The 16,657-nt window shown below is 43.1% G+C and overlaps 1 protein-coding gene across 1 annotated transcript in view; it reads left to right on the forward strand.

Moving 5' to 3' along the window:
- The window catches only part of XDH (xanthine dehydrogenase), a 73,599-nt gene extending 57,190 nt beyond the window's left edge, over nucleotides 1–16,409 (forward strand). The window contains exons 26-37 of the mRNA XM_019549570.1: nucleotides 784–975; nucleotides 1,685–1,830; nucleotides 2,389–2,470; nucleotides 3,158–3,253; nucleotides 4,311–4,439; nucleotides 5,160–5,234; nucleotides 8,564–8,616; nucleotides 9,949–10,063; nucleotides 10,766–10,831; nucleotides 13,025–13,213; nucleotides 14,384–14,551; nucleotides 15,790–16,409. Coding sequence (XP_019405115.1) covers nucleotides 784–975; nucleotides 1,685–1,830; nucleotides 2,389–2,470; nucleotides 3,158–3,253; nucleotides 4,311–4,439; nucleotides 5,160–5,234; nucleotides 8,564–8,616; nucleotides 9,949–10,063; nucleotides 10,766–10,831; nucleotides 13,025–13,213; nucleotides 14,384–14,551; nucleotides 15,790–15,840 — 1,362 coding nt within the window. The 3' untranslated portion in view covers nucleotides 15,841–16,409. The remainder of the gene's footprint in view (nucleotides 1–783; nucleotides 976–1,684; nucleotides 1,831–2,388; nucleotides 2,471–3,157; nucleotides 3,254–4,310; nucleotides 4,440–5,159; nucleotides 5,235–8,563; nucleotides 8,617–9,948; nucleotides 10,064–10,765; nucleotides 10,832–13,024; nucleotides 13,214–14,383; nucleotides 14,552–15,789) is intronic.
- The last annotated feature ends 248 nt before the right edge of the window (nucleotides 16,410–16,657 follow it).

The following is a 16,657-nucleotide window of genomic DNA, read 5'->3' on the forward strand; positions in this document are numbered from 1 at the left end:
GGTAGGAGCCAGCACCACTTCTCTTGGAAGCTGGTTCCAGACCCTAGCCGCCCTGACTGTGAAGTAGTGCCTCCTGATATCTAACCTAAATCTACCCTCTGCCAGCATGTGACCATTATTCCTAGTCAGAAAACTGAGCTTATCTTTCAGCTGCCTCCAATGCCACTCATGCATTATGTTCTTTATTGTAACTGGCATCAGAATTTGGCTCATTGTGTATTACCAGTGATTGCTCTCTGAGCTATCTCCAGCATGGACTCTGCCACAGTCTTCCAATCTGATATACAATCTTCCATAAAACTGTCATAATCTAGACAAAGCAGGTGATTTCAAGAGCATTGACTTTAGAAAACAGCTGAACACCACCCATTGGATTGTGGCCTGTAGCCACAGCCTGAAGTAGGGAATGACGTGGGACAAAACCAGGCCAGGAGGAACTTTAAGAAGACTGTGCTTCAGAAGTCACAGTCCTTCCTGGAGCCTCAGGGATCACAGAGGGAGTATGCATGTTGCAACAGCCTTTGGAAACATGCAGCACGTGCCTTTATCTGATACCAGCCAACCCTGTCTGCTAGTGAAGAAGAAGAGTGTAGCCATGCCTCTGCCTCTTCACTCCCCTGGTGGGTTAATTGTATGCCCTTGGCAATAAGGTAAAGCAGCCCATTTTGTACACAAGCCCTTGCTGCATCTCAGTCCTGCTCCAGTAAGGAGGGCAAAATCTGGCATGGGAAATATGTTAAAAAAATTATTTCCCCTCTCCTTTTTTGTATCTGCCTTCACCAGGTTATGGAAAGGGCTTTGTTTCATTTGGATAATAGTTACAACATCCCTAATGTCAGCAGCCTGGGCATCGTCTGTAAGACTAACCTCTCCTCCAACACAGCGTTCCGTGGCTTTGGTGGTCCACAGGGAATGATGATTGCTGAGTGCTGGATGCATGACATTGCTATGAAGTGTGGCCTGCCAGCAGAGCAGGTACAAATCATTTGAATTATATTTCAGTGCAGTGCAGCATACTAGCAAAGCTTCAGGAATTTGACATACTACAGTAAGTAGGTGGTACGCACAGGAATTCTTTCTGTTTATCAGTACTAAATCACTCAGGGAAGCCTTGAATTATAATCTGCTTCACTTAATTCATCTTCCAGTTTCAATTTTGTCTCATTGTCTAGTATTAGCTTTAATGACAATGCTTTCAATGAAGCATAAGGAGCTAGAGGCCCAAATTCCATGGGATTATGTGTCTAAATCCCACAACTTCTTTCTTGAAAAAACCAAGCCCATGATCATGTCACCATGTTTTTTTATGAGCACAGTATGAGAACTGAAGGTAAATTTGCTCTTGGTGAGCACGTCTACATGTACCCTTTAATCTGCAATAGCCTGTTTTACTGCCCATTAAAATGTCACATCAGAAATTGCTAATATGCTGATGTGCAGTAAAGATAGGATACTGCACATTACATATCATTAAAAAAGCATGCACTTCCACTACTGTGCAGTTGGGCAGCCTAATGTGCATTTATTTAGTGCCTCACATTAGAGGTACTAAATTTAATGCTTAATAGGAAAAACTCATTAATGAACATGTAGATGCACCCAGTGCTGTTCAATTGAATGACTCAGACTGAAGCACCAGAAGTGTTGTGTTTAATCAGTCCTGGATGTATCTTTCTTTGGGAAGGTGAGAAAACTGAATTTGTACAATGAAGGAGACCTGACCCACTTTAACCAAAAGCTTGAGGGATTTACTGTGCAGAGATGTTGGGAAGAGTGTCTGGAGAGCTCAAACTATCATGCCAGAAGGCAACTCATAGATGAATTCAACAGGTAGGAATTTTCTACTATGCAGCAATATTAACTGTACCTATTTTCCATTATCTTTTCAAGTTCTATCCATATAACTTGAGTAACTTAGGGTCAAAATCATATGATAAAGATACTGATTTTTTTTTTTTACTTCTTGAAGTCTCTTTGGTCCTAGTGTGGGAAGGATGCTTTGTACATAATGGACCAAATTCATCCCACTGATTTAACACCACGAATAAATTTAGCCTCTAAAGGTTTACTTTTCTGTAGGTGAAGTGAGATGTAGGGAAGGACTGATGCAAACTAGATCTTGTGTTTCAGAGGGCCACGAGGACACTTCTAGATGGGTTTTATACTGCCATTTCATCTTCTTCATTTGACTTGTATTCACAATTACTAAATAAATGGGGACAATCATTTCTTGAATCTTTATGGAGGGAGGGAGGGGAGGAGGAAATAAACTCAGTTCAGACCTCCTTTTACTGGGATCCAAAAACAAGGTACGTTCTTAATAGCTATCATGTAGTATGAACACATGAAGGAAGAGTGGAGAGTAAGTAACTGTGTTTGGTCTCACAGACAGAATCGCTGGAAGAAGAGGGGGATGGCCATTATTCCTACAAAGTTTGGAATCAGCTTCACTGTTCCCTTTTTGAACCAGGTCTGTAAGAGTCACACATCTTTGCTGGAGATTTACTGGATTTTATGTTCACCAATCCAGGCTCTCCCTATGCATCAAGATTGCTTAATGCTTATGAAGGTCTCTATGGGAGAAATGATATGAATTTTTCTTGTTCAACACAGACAGTATATACCACAGCTCCCAGTTTACATATATTCATAAGTCACCACAATGCACCTATGTTCATTCTGCTTGGCTCCATTTTCTCCCCTTAGTATCTCAAAGATATCAGCCATGCAAAATAGAATGGATCTGAGGTCATTCAAAAATCACTGTTATCCACATACACTGGATCATTCCTTTGGGTGAGCAGGGGTTTTTGTCATCATGTAAAATCTGGGGGAGAGGTTCCTTGTCTGTTTCATGACCTACTAATGAGAGACCCAGCTTGGCTCACTTTACTTGGTTTTACTGAAAATGTCAGCTGATGTTGTGAAAACTGTAATTTGAACCTCAGTTAAAGAAGGTGACCAAACTGTGCTTGAGTGTAAGAGAGCAATATTAGAGAGGATCCTGGTTCCTTGGTATTTGTCTCCAATTAGCTTCTAACCCCTCTGTAGCCAAGTCCCAAAGTTTTTATTTGTGTACTCTGGAAATAAAATTTGTCAAGCTATATTCAAGCTTAATTGTGGTGACCCTTTATCTTTTAAATAATCTCTATTGCAGGCTGGGGCTCTGCTGCATGTATATACAGATGGTTCAGTGCTGCTTACGCATGGTGGAACCGAGATGGGTCAAGGACTTCACACCAAGATGATCCAGGTAATTATTTATATCGCATTATATCGCTTTGCACTTTCACTCTTGCAGTGTTCTCTCCAGCTGGTGGTAGAGGTGCTGCTGAAATGGCAAAGGGTACCAAATCCTAATAATCACCCTGACTGTATCTGTAATAGTGCTAGATTTCCAAAGTGAAAGCGAGACTTGTAATCTGCTTTATATAAACACCTTGATAAGGGGATAAAGGGTTGACAGAACCCTTTATCTTTTCTCTAGTTTAAACTATTATTTCCACTTTACTTTAGACCAGGCAGAACAAACAAGGCTGTACTAGTTATGGCCTGGTTGCGATCATTTCTCTCTGATACCATTAAACTGCAATTTCCATGCTATTTTTATACTAATCTTCCTCTCACTTTTGCGTTTGGCTTCTCTGGTAAGTGTCAGGAAAGATGGATGCTGTTTTCATGACAGTGTGGGTATAGAGTAACTCCACAGAGGTGGAAGGAATTACTCTGGATTTATTTGAGATTATGTACTATGTGACACAGTGGTGGGGGTCATGCTGTACAAGGTTGGGTGGGGGGCAGCTTCTGCATGGTGCACCTGGTGCAGCCTCCAAGGTGTGTGGCCCCCTGCTGATGTGGCCCCGAAGGGCTTCCAAGTTGGACAGCTCTGATTTGGAAAATTTGCAGATAGATGGGACAAAACTCTACTATAGACAACAGTTTTGAATTGTCAGGGATATGAACTGAATCCCTTATGTCAGTAATTGTTAACTCTATGGCTTGGAGTATAATAATCCAAATAAATAAGTGTTACCTGCAGAATGAAAGGGTTGCAAGTATGTGGACAGCACACACATACACGCACATACATATGCTTGCAAGCTTGTATGAACACACAGGTTTTTGAATTTGACCTCTCAAAATCTAGAGGCAACTTGCAGCAACACAACCAACAAATCACCAACTGACGTTTGGGTTCGAGAAGAGGAAGGGTTACATACTTAGGGTCAGCAACATAGATACTCTAGCTAGAGAATGTCCTTGACTCTCAAATATGTATATTAAACAGTCATATTTTTGTTACTCTGCAGGTTGCCAGCAAAACTCTGGGAATTCCCACATCGAAGATTTACATCAGTGAGACAAGCACTAACACAGTCCCAAATACGTCTCCAACAGCTGCTTCTGTCAGCTCAGACATTAACGGGATGGCTGTCTATGTATGGAAACTAAGTAACTCATGCCTCTATATAATAGCCTAGGGCTCCAGAGTAGATAAATGTGTCATGTCTATGTTGCTTTAGAAAGACACAGAATGCCTAATGTCCTTGAAAAAGGGACATAGAATACTCCTAATTATTTGTGACTGCCACAGTTACTAGCATATAGCTGGTAACAAATGATTATGTTTATTTCAGACTTTTATGAGACTGTCATGTTCAGTCTGTTATTAACCACCAAATTTATAGTCTGAAATTAGTAAACTGAAGAAAGCAAGAGAGCCATATAAATGACAAATTTCCTGGTAATGACTGTGGCATTAAATTGAAGGCTTGCTACACTGTTTAATGTTACTTGCATGTAGATGGAATTTCCATCTAAACAGACAGCAAGAAGTATACCTGACATTCTTATAGAGCAATATGATCATTAATGTCTTTGAGTTGATGGCTTTCCAGTGCTATCTTTGTAATGGGGGTCCCCTGTGTTATTAACACAGTCAGCTTTAGAATAATTGTGTTTTGGTCAGCCCTGTTCTTTATAATCAGTCTCCCAGTTACTGAACCTTGTTCTTTTATTGATGTATCAGTGTCCTAAGGGAAATATTGATTGAGGCAGAGGGTTATTGCGTGATGATACTGAACCTTGTGTTACATATTGACTTTTCAAATGGCTGCTCTAAAAATTATATATATATATATATATTTTTTTTTTTTAAGAATGCATGCCAGACTATTTTAAAAAGGCTGGAGCCATTCAAACAGTCTAACCCTAAAGGATCCTGGGAAGACTGGGTAAGTTGTTTACACTTGTTACAGGTGGGTTATATAGAGAATCCTTTTATTGGCAAATCAAGCCTATAGACAAATCTGCAGTCCCTTCTTCAACTCTTTAAGGAAATGCTCCAGAAAGTTCTAGGATAGGAAATGGAGCAGAAATTTGGTCCTGGAAGTAGATACATATGAGAGATCTAAGTCTCCAAGGGATCATAACTAGGTTCTTGCAGTGGTTTTGACATGACAATTTCCCAGTGTGCTGGAAGTAGCTAATGCAGATTTTGTCACAAATGCAGTTCAATCTCCAGTGAAGTTAAATTAAGAATCTCAAATAGTTCCAATGCATCAGACTGCAAACCTGCTTGGAGTGACACCTTTGTTTCGTGGTTTTGTGAGAAAGATGACTGTTCTGTTAAGAACTTTCAAGACACCATTCAACTTGTCTCAGTGAAGATGATGGGCCTGTCTCCATGTAAATCTTTATGTGCCTAAACTTAATGCACCTTAACCTAAGGTGCATTAAGGCAATTTAGGCATGCGTCTATATGTGGACGCCTTAAGGAGCCTTAACGCAGCTTGCTGGGCTGTCTGCCCTGGTCAGCACCCTAGGCAGCCCCTAGAAGCCCATGGTAGTGTCACCGGGAGGTAGTGCCACAGCTGAGGGGATGGGAGCCTCCAGTCCCCCCTGGATGCAATCGGCTTGGTCCTGGCCCCGGCCTCAGATCTAACCCACTCCCTGTGTTCCTGCTTCCCCAGTGTTGAACAAGAGAGGCCAAAGCTGAGCCCACAGGGCCCCACACTGCTGCCAGGTACCGCCAAGAAGAAGGGGTGGCAGCACAGATGCTGGAGCTGGTACGGCAGCTCTGGCAGCAGCAGTCCCTGTTGGTGTGATGACCGACTTGGGACTAAGTCAGCAGAGGGGGCAGGAGTTGCGAGGGCTCCTGTCAAAGCACAAGGGACAGGCTCCCCTGTGACTCCCTGCAGGGGAAGGCGGCAGTGCAGTGAAGGCAGGGCCTTTGCTAGGAGCTCCCCTGTGCCAGGCAATGCAGCCCTATAGGGGGGGATGATTCACTGCCTGCCTGGGATTCAGGTGCCCTTTGAAGCCTGCGCTGGGGCTCCTGTGACTCTGCCTCATGGCAGGTTTGCTGACTGGGCAGTGCAGCCCTGCAGGGGTGGGATGCCTCACTGGCTACCCAGGATTCAGGCACCCTAGAAGTCTGTGCTGGGGCTCTCACCCAGGACATCAGGCGGGCTGGGACTACATCTGCCCTCAGTGCCCACCACAGTTTTCCCTGCTCTACCCACATCCGTCCCAGGCAAGTGTCTGTCCTCGATGCCAGACACTGTGGGTAGGAGAGGCATTGATAGCTCCTGGGGCTCTGCGCAGCTCAGCCCAGGCAGGCTGGGTGCAATGTGGGACAGGGGCTGAGCTCTGTCCTTGGTCCACCTGATCCACAGCTGAGCCCCCACCTGTATGGTGCCCAGCCTGCCTGGGCTGAGCCATTCAGAGCCCCCAGGAGCTGATGCTGACTCTCCCATCCACAGCGTCTGGCATCGAGGTCAGGCACTTGCCTGGGACGGAGGTGGGTGGAGCAGGGAAAGCTGTGGTGGGCACTGAGGGCAGATGTAGTCCCAGCCTGCCTGATGTCCTGGGTGGGAGTCCCAGAGCAGACTTCTAGGGTGCCTGAATCCTGGGTGGCCAGCGAGGCATCCCACCCCTGCAGGGCTGCATTGCCCAGTTACCAAATCCACCCTGAGGGAGAGGCACAGGGAAGCTGCTTGCAAAGGCTGTGCTGTGCTGCCCCCTTCCCCTGCAGGGAGTCATGGGGGAGGGAGAGGGGTGAGGCTGTCCCCTGTACTTTGGCAGGAGTCCTCGCACCTCCTTCCCCCTCCACTGACTTATCGCACACTGACAGGGACCGCTGCTGCTGGAAACACTGCTCCACGCCCAGCATCTGTGCCTTGCAGAACAGCACCCGCCACATCTTGGCGGCAGCATGCAGCCCCACAGGCTTGCCTCCAGCCTGCTCAGTCACAGTGTTAAGGCATTCAGTTTTGGGCTCCACAATTCAAAAGAGATGTGGAGAAGCTTGAGAAAGTGCAGAGGAGAGCCATGCACATGATCAGAGGTCAGGAAAACAGACCTTATGATGAGAGGCTGAGAGTCATGGGGCTCTTTAGCCTGGAAAAGCGTAGGCTCAGGGGTGATCGGGTGGCCACCTATAAGTTTATTGGGGTGTTCACCAGGATCTGGGGAACGTCTGTTCACCAGAGCGCCCCAAGGGATGACAAAGTCGAACAGTCACAAACTCCACTGTGACCGATTCAGGCTGGACATAAGGAAGAACTTCTTTACTGTCCGAGCCCCCCAGGTTTGGAACAGACTGCCACCAGAGGTGGTTCAAGCACCCACTCTGAATGCCTTCAAGACACATTTGGATGCTTATCTTGCTGGGATCCTATGATCCCTGCTGACTTCCTGCCCCTGGGTCAGGGGGCTGGACTCAATGATCCTCCGGGGTACCTTCCAGCCCAAATGTCTGTGAAAGCCTATGAAATCTTACGGGTGTCTACACATGCATTAAGGCATCTTAACTAATCACACGTAAATTTGATACTTGCTTAATGCAGGTATTAAATGTAGGCATGATTAGCCTAAAATCGCCATTTTTAAGGCACATTAAGTGCACACACATGTAGACCCATGCCCTTAATGCACCTTAAAAATGGCTAATGCACCTTAAATCACCACATGTAGATGCGCCCAATATCTCCCTTACCCTGACATTTACAGATTGGCTACACCTTGTACTGTATTGTCAAGGACCTTCTCAGTTGAAATACCTACATGTTAGAGACTCCCAGCCAGCTTTGAGAATCAAAAGTTTAATTTTCAGGATCTTGGGGAAATATTTTATCCTTCAGTCATGGGGTAAAGTAAGTGAAGGAATTAAGAAATTGAAAGAGTATGTTGGGAGGATGGAGAGAAAAGGAGGGTGGGGTTGAAAACCACATAGGGGAAATCCTGGTCATGGGACTATTGCTGTGACTTTAGTGGAAGTAAGTTTTCACTTTGAGCTGAAATGTGTATCCCCTTCTCTAAGCAGATAGCCAATGCAAGTGAGGCAAAGGTCTTGTGCTAGTCCCTCTGCATGTGGGTGAATTGATAGGGCCTAACAGTGATACCTCAGGCAGTAGTCAAAGGTTTACCCCTTTATCATAACTGCACTGGCATTGCAGCAGTCACCCATTACTGAAAGTTGCATTCTTGGAATGCATTCTGAGAAAGTTATGACACAAAAATTGGATGGATAACAGTAACTTTAAATATCTGTTTACTTTGTCAGATTCAAGCAGCCTATGTCAACTGTGTGAGCCTGTCAGCCACAGGGTTTTATAGGTGAGTATTAAAGCTGGGGAAATGCAGTAATATTCTTACTTAGTAATGTGACTTAAATGCAACCATATACCACAAGGGTTATTGGGAGGAACACATACTGCCACCTAGACCAGGCTAGGGCTGCTCTAGTTTTCTTAGCAGTTGCATGCATCACCTGTATGAGAATTGAACTGAAGGATGTTTGTAGTAGTCAAACCTCTATCTCCAAATGCCTTCCTGGCTCAAGAGGATGAATCCCTGGTGAAGCAGAGTTGTGATCTACAGATGGCGCCAGATTCAGATCTCACTTCCAGCTGTTCAGGTCAGGAGTTCATCTAACACCTGCCTTCTGTTGAGTTAATTTAAAATTAACAAGGTGTATATGAGATCACAGTCTGTTCCCTCAGTTTGTACCACTTGCTGTGGCTCCCAGGCCCCTGCATTCACGCTTATTTCATGGCCCATTGAGCATTTCATGCCTGCTAGAAAAGGGGCCAATATATGACCCTTATAGAAGCCCCAAACATGATAATTATTGCTTTCAGAAAGCTAATGATTGCTTTCAGCAGTCAATTGAAGTCACATCCTGCCCTCCAGTGCACCAGCGGATCCTTTTGTTTTCAATTTCACTCCCACATTTAAAAAACTTTCTTGTTCGTGTTGTTTCTTGTGTAGCTGTAAAATGGCACTTTTGTCCCATCAATCAGCTTAGGTCTTAGAGGCAAACAAGGCTGTGTCATCACTAAGGGGCACAGAATGTGTCACAAAACATTAAACACAATACTGAGAATAAATGCTCTGAAATGTATGATGTGAGCCAATTTCTGCTGTGTCTGTGAAATGTGTTAGTCTTCTACTTAAGTAGGTCTCTCACTGTTTAATAAGATGTCAGTATTAATAAAGAATATAAACAGTCAAGGCTGTATAACAAAGGGTTTGCTGGGAATTACTTCTAAAAAAATGAAGTGCTGAACATCTCAGTTTTATTATTTGGAACAATTTCATTTCTTCCCCAAATTTAACCAGTTCCAGGACACACACAAGTTTGTTTCTGAAATAAAGTATTTGATATTGTAGTCTTGGGATAAAGATGGTTAAGGACAATATAAATGTGGAGGTCCTGAGGCATCAGATTAATTCATAAAGATCTTTCATGAGAGACCTTTTAAGTTCATGAAATGCAAGCTAGTCTTGATTGTATTTCCTTATTTTCCTTTGTGCTTCTAGCCCACACCCAGAAAAATGAGTGAAGTGTAAGAAAATCAATTTATATGAAATTCAGTGTGCTTCAGTCAAAACTTATTCATTTTGACTGCTCATGGAACCAGAAATTTCTTCTTTTCTTTTATTAAGAATTCCTGACCTTGGATATGACTTTGATAAAAATGAGGGGAAGCCTTTCTGCTACTTCACATACGGTGTTGCTTGCTCTGAGGTTGAGATAGATTGCCTGACAGGTGACCACAAGGTGAGTGGGATAGATGGTTAAAAAAACCCTTTACAGTTAGGTTAAGGGATTATGTCTAAAGGTTGGAGCAAGTCCTGGGTGTCCATCCATTTCCAGCTGTGCCATTGACTTGCTCTGTGACCTTGAGCTAATTTATTACTTTCTGTTTCTTAATGGAACCATCTGTAAAGCATAGTAAAGCGAAAATTTTCTACCTCACGGAAAAACTGAGACGCACAATTAATGCTTGCAAAGCCATCTGAGATTGTAAAATTAAAGGTGCCAGCATAAAGCAGCAGTAAGAGATCAGAGAATCAAGTTAATCATTCAAAATAGGGCTGTGAGAGTTTTCAGCAGGAAAAAATGGCAGCTTGTTTGAACCTACCCTTTATTGTGTTTGAGACAAAGCAATGATTACTAGGAGACAAGAATTAATGCATAATTTGTCAAACAGATCTCCAAGGAAATGTAATTGGCTTCATCTCTGTTACCTCAGGGATGAATTAAAGTTAAGACTCATTATTAATTTTTAAAAAGATGATCACCTTTTAATTAATGAGTCCTAGCGTGAAGTCATTATATACCGTACAAGTATGTGTAAACAGGAGCGTTGACCAAAAGGCATTTGGCATTGGATACGTTGACTCTCATGGCGCAGGGTCACAGTGATCAATTTTAAATATTCTTTGTTCTTCTTTGTTCCTGACTTCCTCTAATATTTAGAACCTTCGCACTGACATAGTTATGGATGTTGGCACCAGCCTGAACCCAGCCATAGATATAGGACAGGTAAGCAATATATCACCTATTTAACTTCAGTATGCTTGATCTTATGCTGCTGTAGGCTATTTGTAGGGAACCCTTGTTTCCTTCCACTGCCTCTTGACAAATACAGCATTGTAGGCTATCCAGAGACACCTCCTGGTCTAGCTGATGACTGATCTCCAAAACTGGAGAAGCGACAGACTCAATCTTTTTGCAGAATATACCATCTTGTCTGGACCAGGGGTTGTTCATGAAGACTGTTATGTGGTTGCTAATTATTACATTGATGTGTTTCTAAATTTAACCCCAGGTGAGGAATGCACTCAGAGAAAGTTTATGAGGGAAGGGAAGGAGATAGGATATTTACGTATTGAGTTTTGTGTCTCTGGTCCCACCAAAGTCATTATTTCATTAAAGTCATTAGGAATGCTTGAATGATTAAAGACTGTGTTTATGAATCAAAATTGAAGGATTAGTTCTCAAACAGCTCGGATAACCATGGACTAGGGGCTATATTAGAACCTAGACCAATAGCTTAGCTTGTAAGTTCCCTGATCAAGGGCAGTGCTTTTTTCTGTCTTCCGTACAGTAATAAGCTGAGTAATGTTTTCTGATTACTGCTGGCAATAAATTCAGGAATTTTCTGCATTCTGCTGGCTGAATGATTAGAAGTCTGTCTGTACATAGTGAATGGCTGAATACAGTGGTCTTCACCTGTGAACAGTTAACATGGACAGTATAATTCCACTCATACTGATGCAGGATGTAGGGCTGAAATGATCCTTGTGCATCAGAGGACCCTATCTTGGTTACAGGGAGACTCCCACTTAGAGTGAAGTCTTTTGTGAGGAAAAAATGATCCTATTAAGGAAAATCTGACTTACAATCTTGAGTCATGGAGGTTGAGGAGGGGGAGGCTGTTCAAAGGATCTTCTTAGCCTATGTCCCTCCAAGAGATTTTCTTATTTATTGTCAAGGCTCTGTGGGAGAGAGATGATATGGCTGGAGGGTCAACCAAAATGTGGTGCCTGAGGAAAGAAGGGAGCACAAAATACATTGCAGCCCTTAGGCAGTATCCCTGCACCCAATCTCTCTCTATATTGGTGTTCAGGGCTGGTGAAGAGAATGAGGCATACGCTAGAAAATGATTCTACCATCTTTATAACCAGCGCCTTTCTAACTTCCCTTTTTCCAACCTTCGTTATTGTCATTAGTTACTGTGCAGTTCCATTACTATCCTTCTGTGTTCCAGAGTACATCTGGGAATTTTCTACTAGAGCATTAGCTAATCTTTCTTCTATCTTTGGGCACATTTTTCAAAAGCACATAAGTGAATTAGGCATCTAAGTTATGTTTACTTTCAAGTCCAGTAGAATTTTTGGAAAGTCTGAAGCTTTTCTGAGGATCCTATCATTATACCATCTAAGCAGTGACTGAAGAAGCCTCAGCCTTTCTGATTCTTATGGTGTGCAAATCGCCATCAAGACACTTATCTTTACCTCCACGTTTTTCTGGGTATTTTTGCCAATGACCTACTGTATAACAGAGCAGTGGGAAATTTTATTTTGATATGAATAAAATAAGTAAAATCATTTGTTTTTAGGGAAACCTTCTGTCATCATCAGCTTCTAGAATGCTTTTCCTGCACTGAAAAGTTGAATTAGTATTGGCTATAATACATAGTTGCATTCAGATTTAAACCTACCTAAGAGGAAGTCATTACTACAGCTGTTTACATGCATTCAGTTTTAGCTCCTGCATAAAAACATCAGATATTTATTGCTAGGGGTTGTAAACATCTTATATTTACATGCCCTAGCAATTTTTTATCCCTAAGCACTCTCATAAACTCTGTGTGTGCGTGTGCATGTGTGTGTGTGTACGAACTGTTCCATACACTGTGAACATGGAACAATTTCTAAGCCAGGCTTGGGAACTCCATAGCAGGGAAATTGCAGGGCATGACAAGTTTAAGGTGAAGGCAGAAGAAGAATGTTATTCCCAAGTGAAAGGACAAGAGGTGTGCAGATGCAGAGTGTTATATCCATATGCAAGAAGCGAGTTTTGTTTGGTAAAATCTTTTGTCCACCTGGCTATTTGCCTACAATATCAGGGTTAAAGTCCCTTTGCAAAATGTCCCATTTGGATTTGTCATTGTTTTTCTTATGAATGAGAAAAAAAGAAGAATTTAACTTCTCTTTTCCATGCGTTTTATAGACAGAGGGAGCTTTTGTACAGGGCATTGGGCTCTTTACCCTGGAGGAACTGCGCTATTCACCTGAAGGAAACTTATATACCCGGGGGCCTGGAATGTACAAGATTCCCGCATTTGGAGACATCCCATCAGAATTCCATGTGTCTCTTCTCCGCAACTGTCCAAATAGCAAAGCAATTTATTCATCCAAGGTATCTCTGGAGGCTCTGTATACTCATTAGTAAGCCATGCATTCTTGGAAACTGTGTGTGTTAAAAGACCTGTGCAATGGAACCAAATTAATGGTAATAGGATGTGTCTACACAAGACTGCACAGTAGAGCTAATTACTGCACAGTAAGTGTCCACATCTACATATGCAGGTGCTTACTGTGTAGTAATTGACTCTAATCATGAGTAAATTTGCTACCTGCAAATGCAAGTAGCAAATTTACTCAGGATTACTTACTGTGCAGTAGCGCACGTGTGGACTCCTGACCAGGAGCAAATGTGCTCTTGGTTAGCTGGGTAGCAGAGGGCAGGAGAATGCTTTCTGCCCCTGGGAGCTACCCATTGCAGGGGTGGGCTCTGCCACTGGAGCTCAGGCAGGGACAATGTCCCCCTGCTCTGGCAGCCAGGAGCTCCCAGCCCCTGCTTCACAATCATGTAGACCCTCATGCCCTAGCCAGCCCTCTGAAGCACCCTAATGCCCTAGCCAGCCACTCCATAGCACATGGAGCCCTGTCAGAGCTGTCCTGGGCTGGCAGGTTGACCCCCCCGGGTCACATGCCAGCCCGGGCTGCTCTGACAGGGCTCCATATGCTGTGCATGAATAAACTCTGGAGCAATAAGCTACAAGGTTTATCTGTGCACATTAATTGCATGCATAGATGCACCCACCAAAAGGAATTAATAGCGTACTGGCAATATTCTTCAGATGTCATGACAGATCAACTGGTGTCTATAGGTGGCCATGCCATAGGTATTGGGTAGTCTGCAGTTTGACATACAATGCTAGCGTATGTTCAGAGAGTGCTTGGTGCATTCTTAGCTCAAGGGGACACCCAAAAACACCCCCAAAACATTATAATCTAAATATTGGCATATAGCTAATGGTGTCCATCCTTTCTCCCCTTTCCTCCTGCCCCAGGGAAACTTCTTGCCAAATCAGTAAAGTTGTTTTTCAGCAATTACTGCTATTCATGCACAGTGCTGTTAGCAGGAAGGCACTTGAACAGAGGAAACTGAGGGAAAGCAGAAGAGCTTACAAGATTGCTCAGGAGCCTCCTCCTCCCTCCCTCCTTTACAGGGGCCCCACAACCCCAGCTCTGACAGGTGTGTTTCAGATTTCATCTGATTCTCTCCTGCTTTCTGTCTCCCCAGGCTGTGGGAGAGCCCCCACTGTTCCTCTCTGCCTCCGTGTTTTATGCCATTAAAGATGCCATCTTCTCAGCGAGGAGAGAGTCTGGCCTGACAGAGCCATTCAGACTTGACAGTCCTGCCACCCCGGAGAGGATCCGAAATGCTTGTGTTGACATCTTCACCAAACTGGTACAGTACTTAAGGCACTTTCAGCTTTGTAGTGTGCTATGGTCCAGTTCAGCAACACCGTCCCACCAGCCCACCCGGGGTCCTGTATAAAGCACCGTGGAAGTGCTCATGTGATCAGACAAAGACGTTTTTACTTAGGCAGCTGGGAGGGTTTTGGGCTAGTACTTTGAATGTTACTGAAAGAGAAATGCAAATCTGTTTCCAAAGAGCTTTCATTGCTGCCAGGGACAACAACAATGCTTCTTCTTTTACTTCAGTAATTGATGGAGAAACTGTTAACCTGAATCTCGTCTGGAAAATGGAGAAACAGGAGTAAAAATAGTCTACACAGAAGGAAGTGCTAAAATTAAACAGAGATAAAAATCAAAATAGCAGTCTAACAAGATTAGAAGCCGGCTGTGTCTCAAGTCCATTTAATAAAACACATACATGTAAATTGTAAAAAGTCCCCAATCTTTATTAGCTAATGGGGATAGGTCAGATTCCAGTAACTTCAGCTTTTTGTAGTATAAAGGTATATTTATTTATTGGCATCCCTGTGGTGTTCCTCACCTTCATCTCTGAGACCCTGATGAATGTTAATACATATCTCAGGCCTGTTGTTAAGAGTAAAGACCTCTGTTATGGAAAATAAAAAAATTGTAGGCCTTGATGACTACTGGTGGATATTAAAACCTCTTCAGTCTTCCTTCTAAGTCTTCATGTAGGCCATAATCCTGCAACTGAGCCTATGTGGGCTGAGTCAGCTTCCTTGCATTACCCCATTGCAGTCAGTACCCTGTATATGTAGGAGTGTATTCCAGGACCTGGGTAGAGCACTGTCATGTTCAGTGGGGCTCTTAACAACTTGCAGAACTGTGGCACTGGTCTTTACTCAACTATAACTTCATTGCAGTTAATGGAAAGGTAGCACCCTGAGAGCTAATGCCTTGTCATCCTACTTGTGGCTCATGATCTGTCATGTGAAGATGAGCAGCATTCAGTTCCAGGTAAAGAGGTCAGGATTATGCCTAGTATATTTAGCATCATCTTCTGTACCAGAGCCTGTTGCAGACTTGTCATTGCTAGCTCTATCTGATGTATAGTTCAACATTCTGGAAGAGCGGGATTTTGAGCTCTGATATTCAACAGACTGAAGTCCACTTGCCATAGCTGCCAATGGGCCAATCAGTCTAGCTTTATAGAGAAGTCAAGGTGTGCCCCTAGGTGGTTACTTACTCCCTTTTTTAACTTTACAGTGTCCATCTGCCGAACCAGGGACCTTTAAGCCATGGTCCGTGAGGGCATAAAAGAGAAGATGAAGAACAAACTCTGCTCATGAAACTGGCTTTACCTTACAGGATCAAAAGAGAAACAGTGAAGCAGGAGAGAAATCTGTATTCATGTGGCTCATCCATTGATTCATGAAGCTTTCTAATTCAATTGTTGAATCATTTCCTTAAGGGAAGGGTACTGGCGGCAATTATTGCTGTGATGTAAATGTAAATGAAAAGTGAATTGATGGTTTTGCTGCCTGTGTAATTGAAAATCTTACAAGGTTCATTTAAGTTTGCTGCAAGGATCAGAGCAATACTTATCACTAGTATATTGGAAGAGGTGTTTATTTTTTTAAATGCAATTATGAGATTCAGAGATATGTTAAACCAGGGGAGACTTGGATGTGTTGAATCCAGGTGAACCATCCTTTTTTCGGGTGAACTGTCCCATCTAAAAGGGTGAGGCAGGACCCTGTTTTTTTTTAATCTGCTTAAAGAGGCCATATCCGTACTAAGAAGAAAAAAGGTGGGTTTCAATCTGTGTTAGCTAATCTGTTTTAAACCTGGGTCTAGGTAAGAAAGTTGTAATTTTCACACATGTTGAAAAACCCATGAGGGTTTGACCAGATGGTGTGTTAAAATGACAGCTGCATTGTTTATTCAAGTAATTTTGCACAAGTTAGTTAGCACATGCTGAAGTACTTTTTATTTTACCTAATGAAGACCAGGCCAGAGATGCTGTGAGGTTTATCAGCAAGTACTGACTAGTTTCTGTCCATATACCTCTTTTCTGGAAAAGATTTGAGGACAACAGAAATGCACAGAAAAAGTATAGGGTTGGATAATAAGG

The sequence above is a fragment of the Crocodylus porosus genome, unplaced genomic scaffold (genome assembly GCF_001723895.1).
Source record: "Crocodylus porosus isolate Cpor-Errol unplaced genomic scaffold, CroPor_comp1, whole genome shotgun sequence".
Lineage (NCBI taxonomy): Eukaryota > Metazoa > Chordata > Crocodylia > Crocodylidae > Crocodylus > Crocodylus porosus.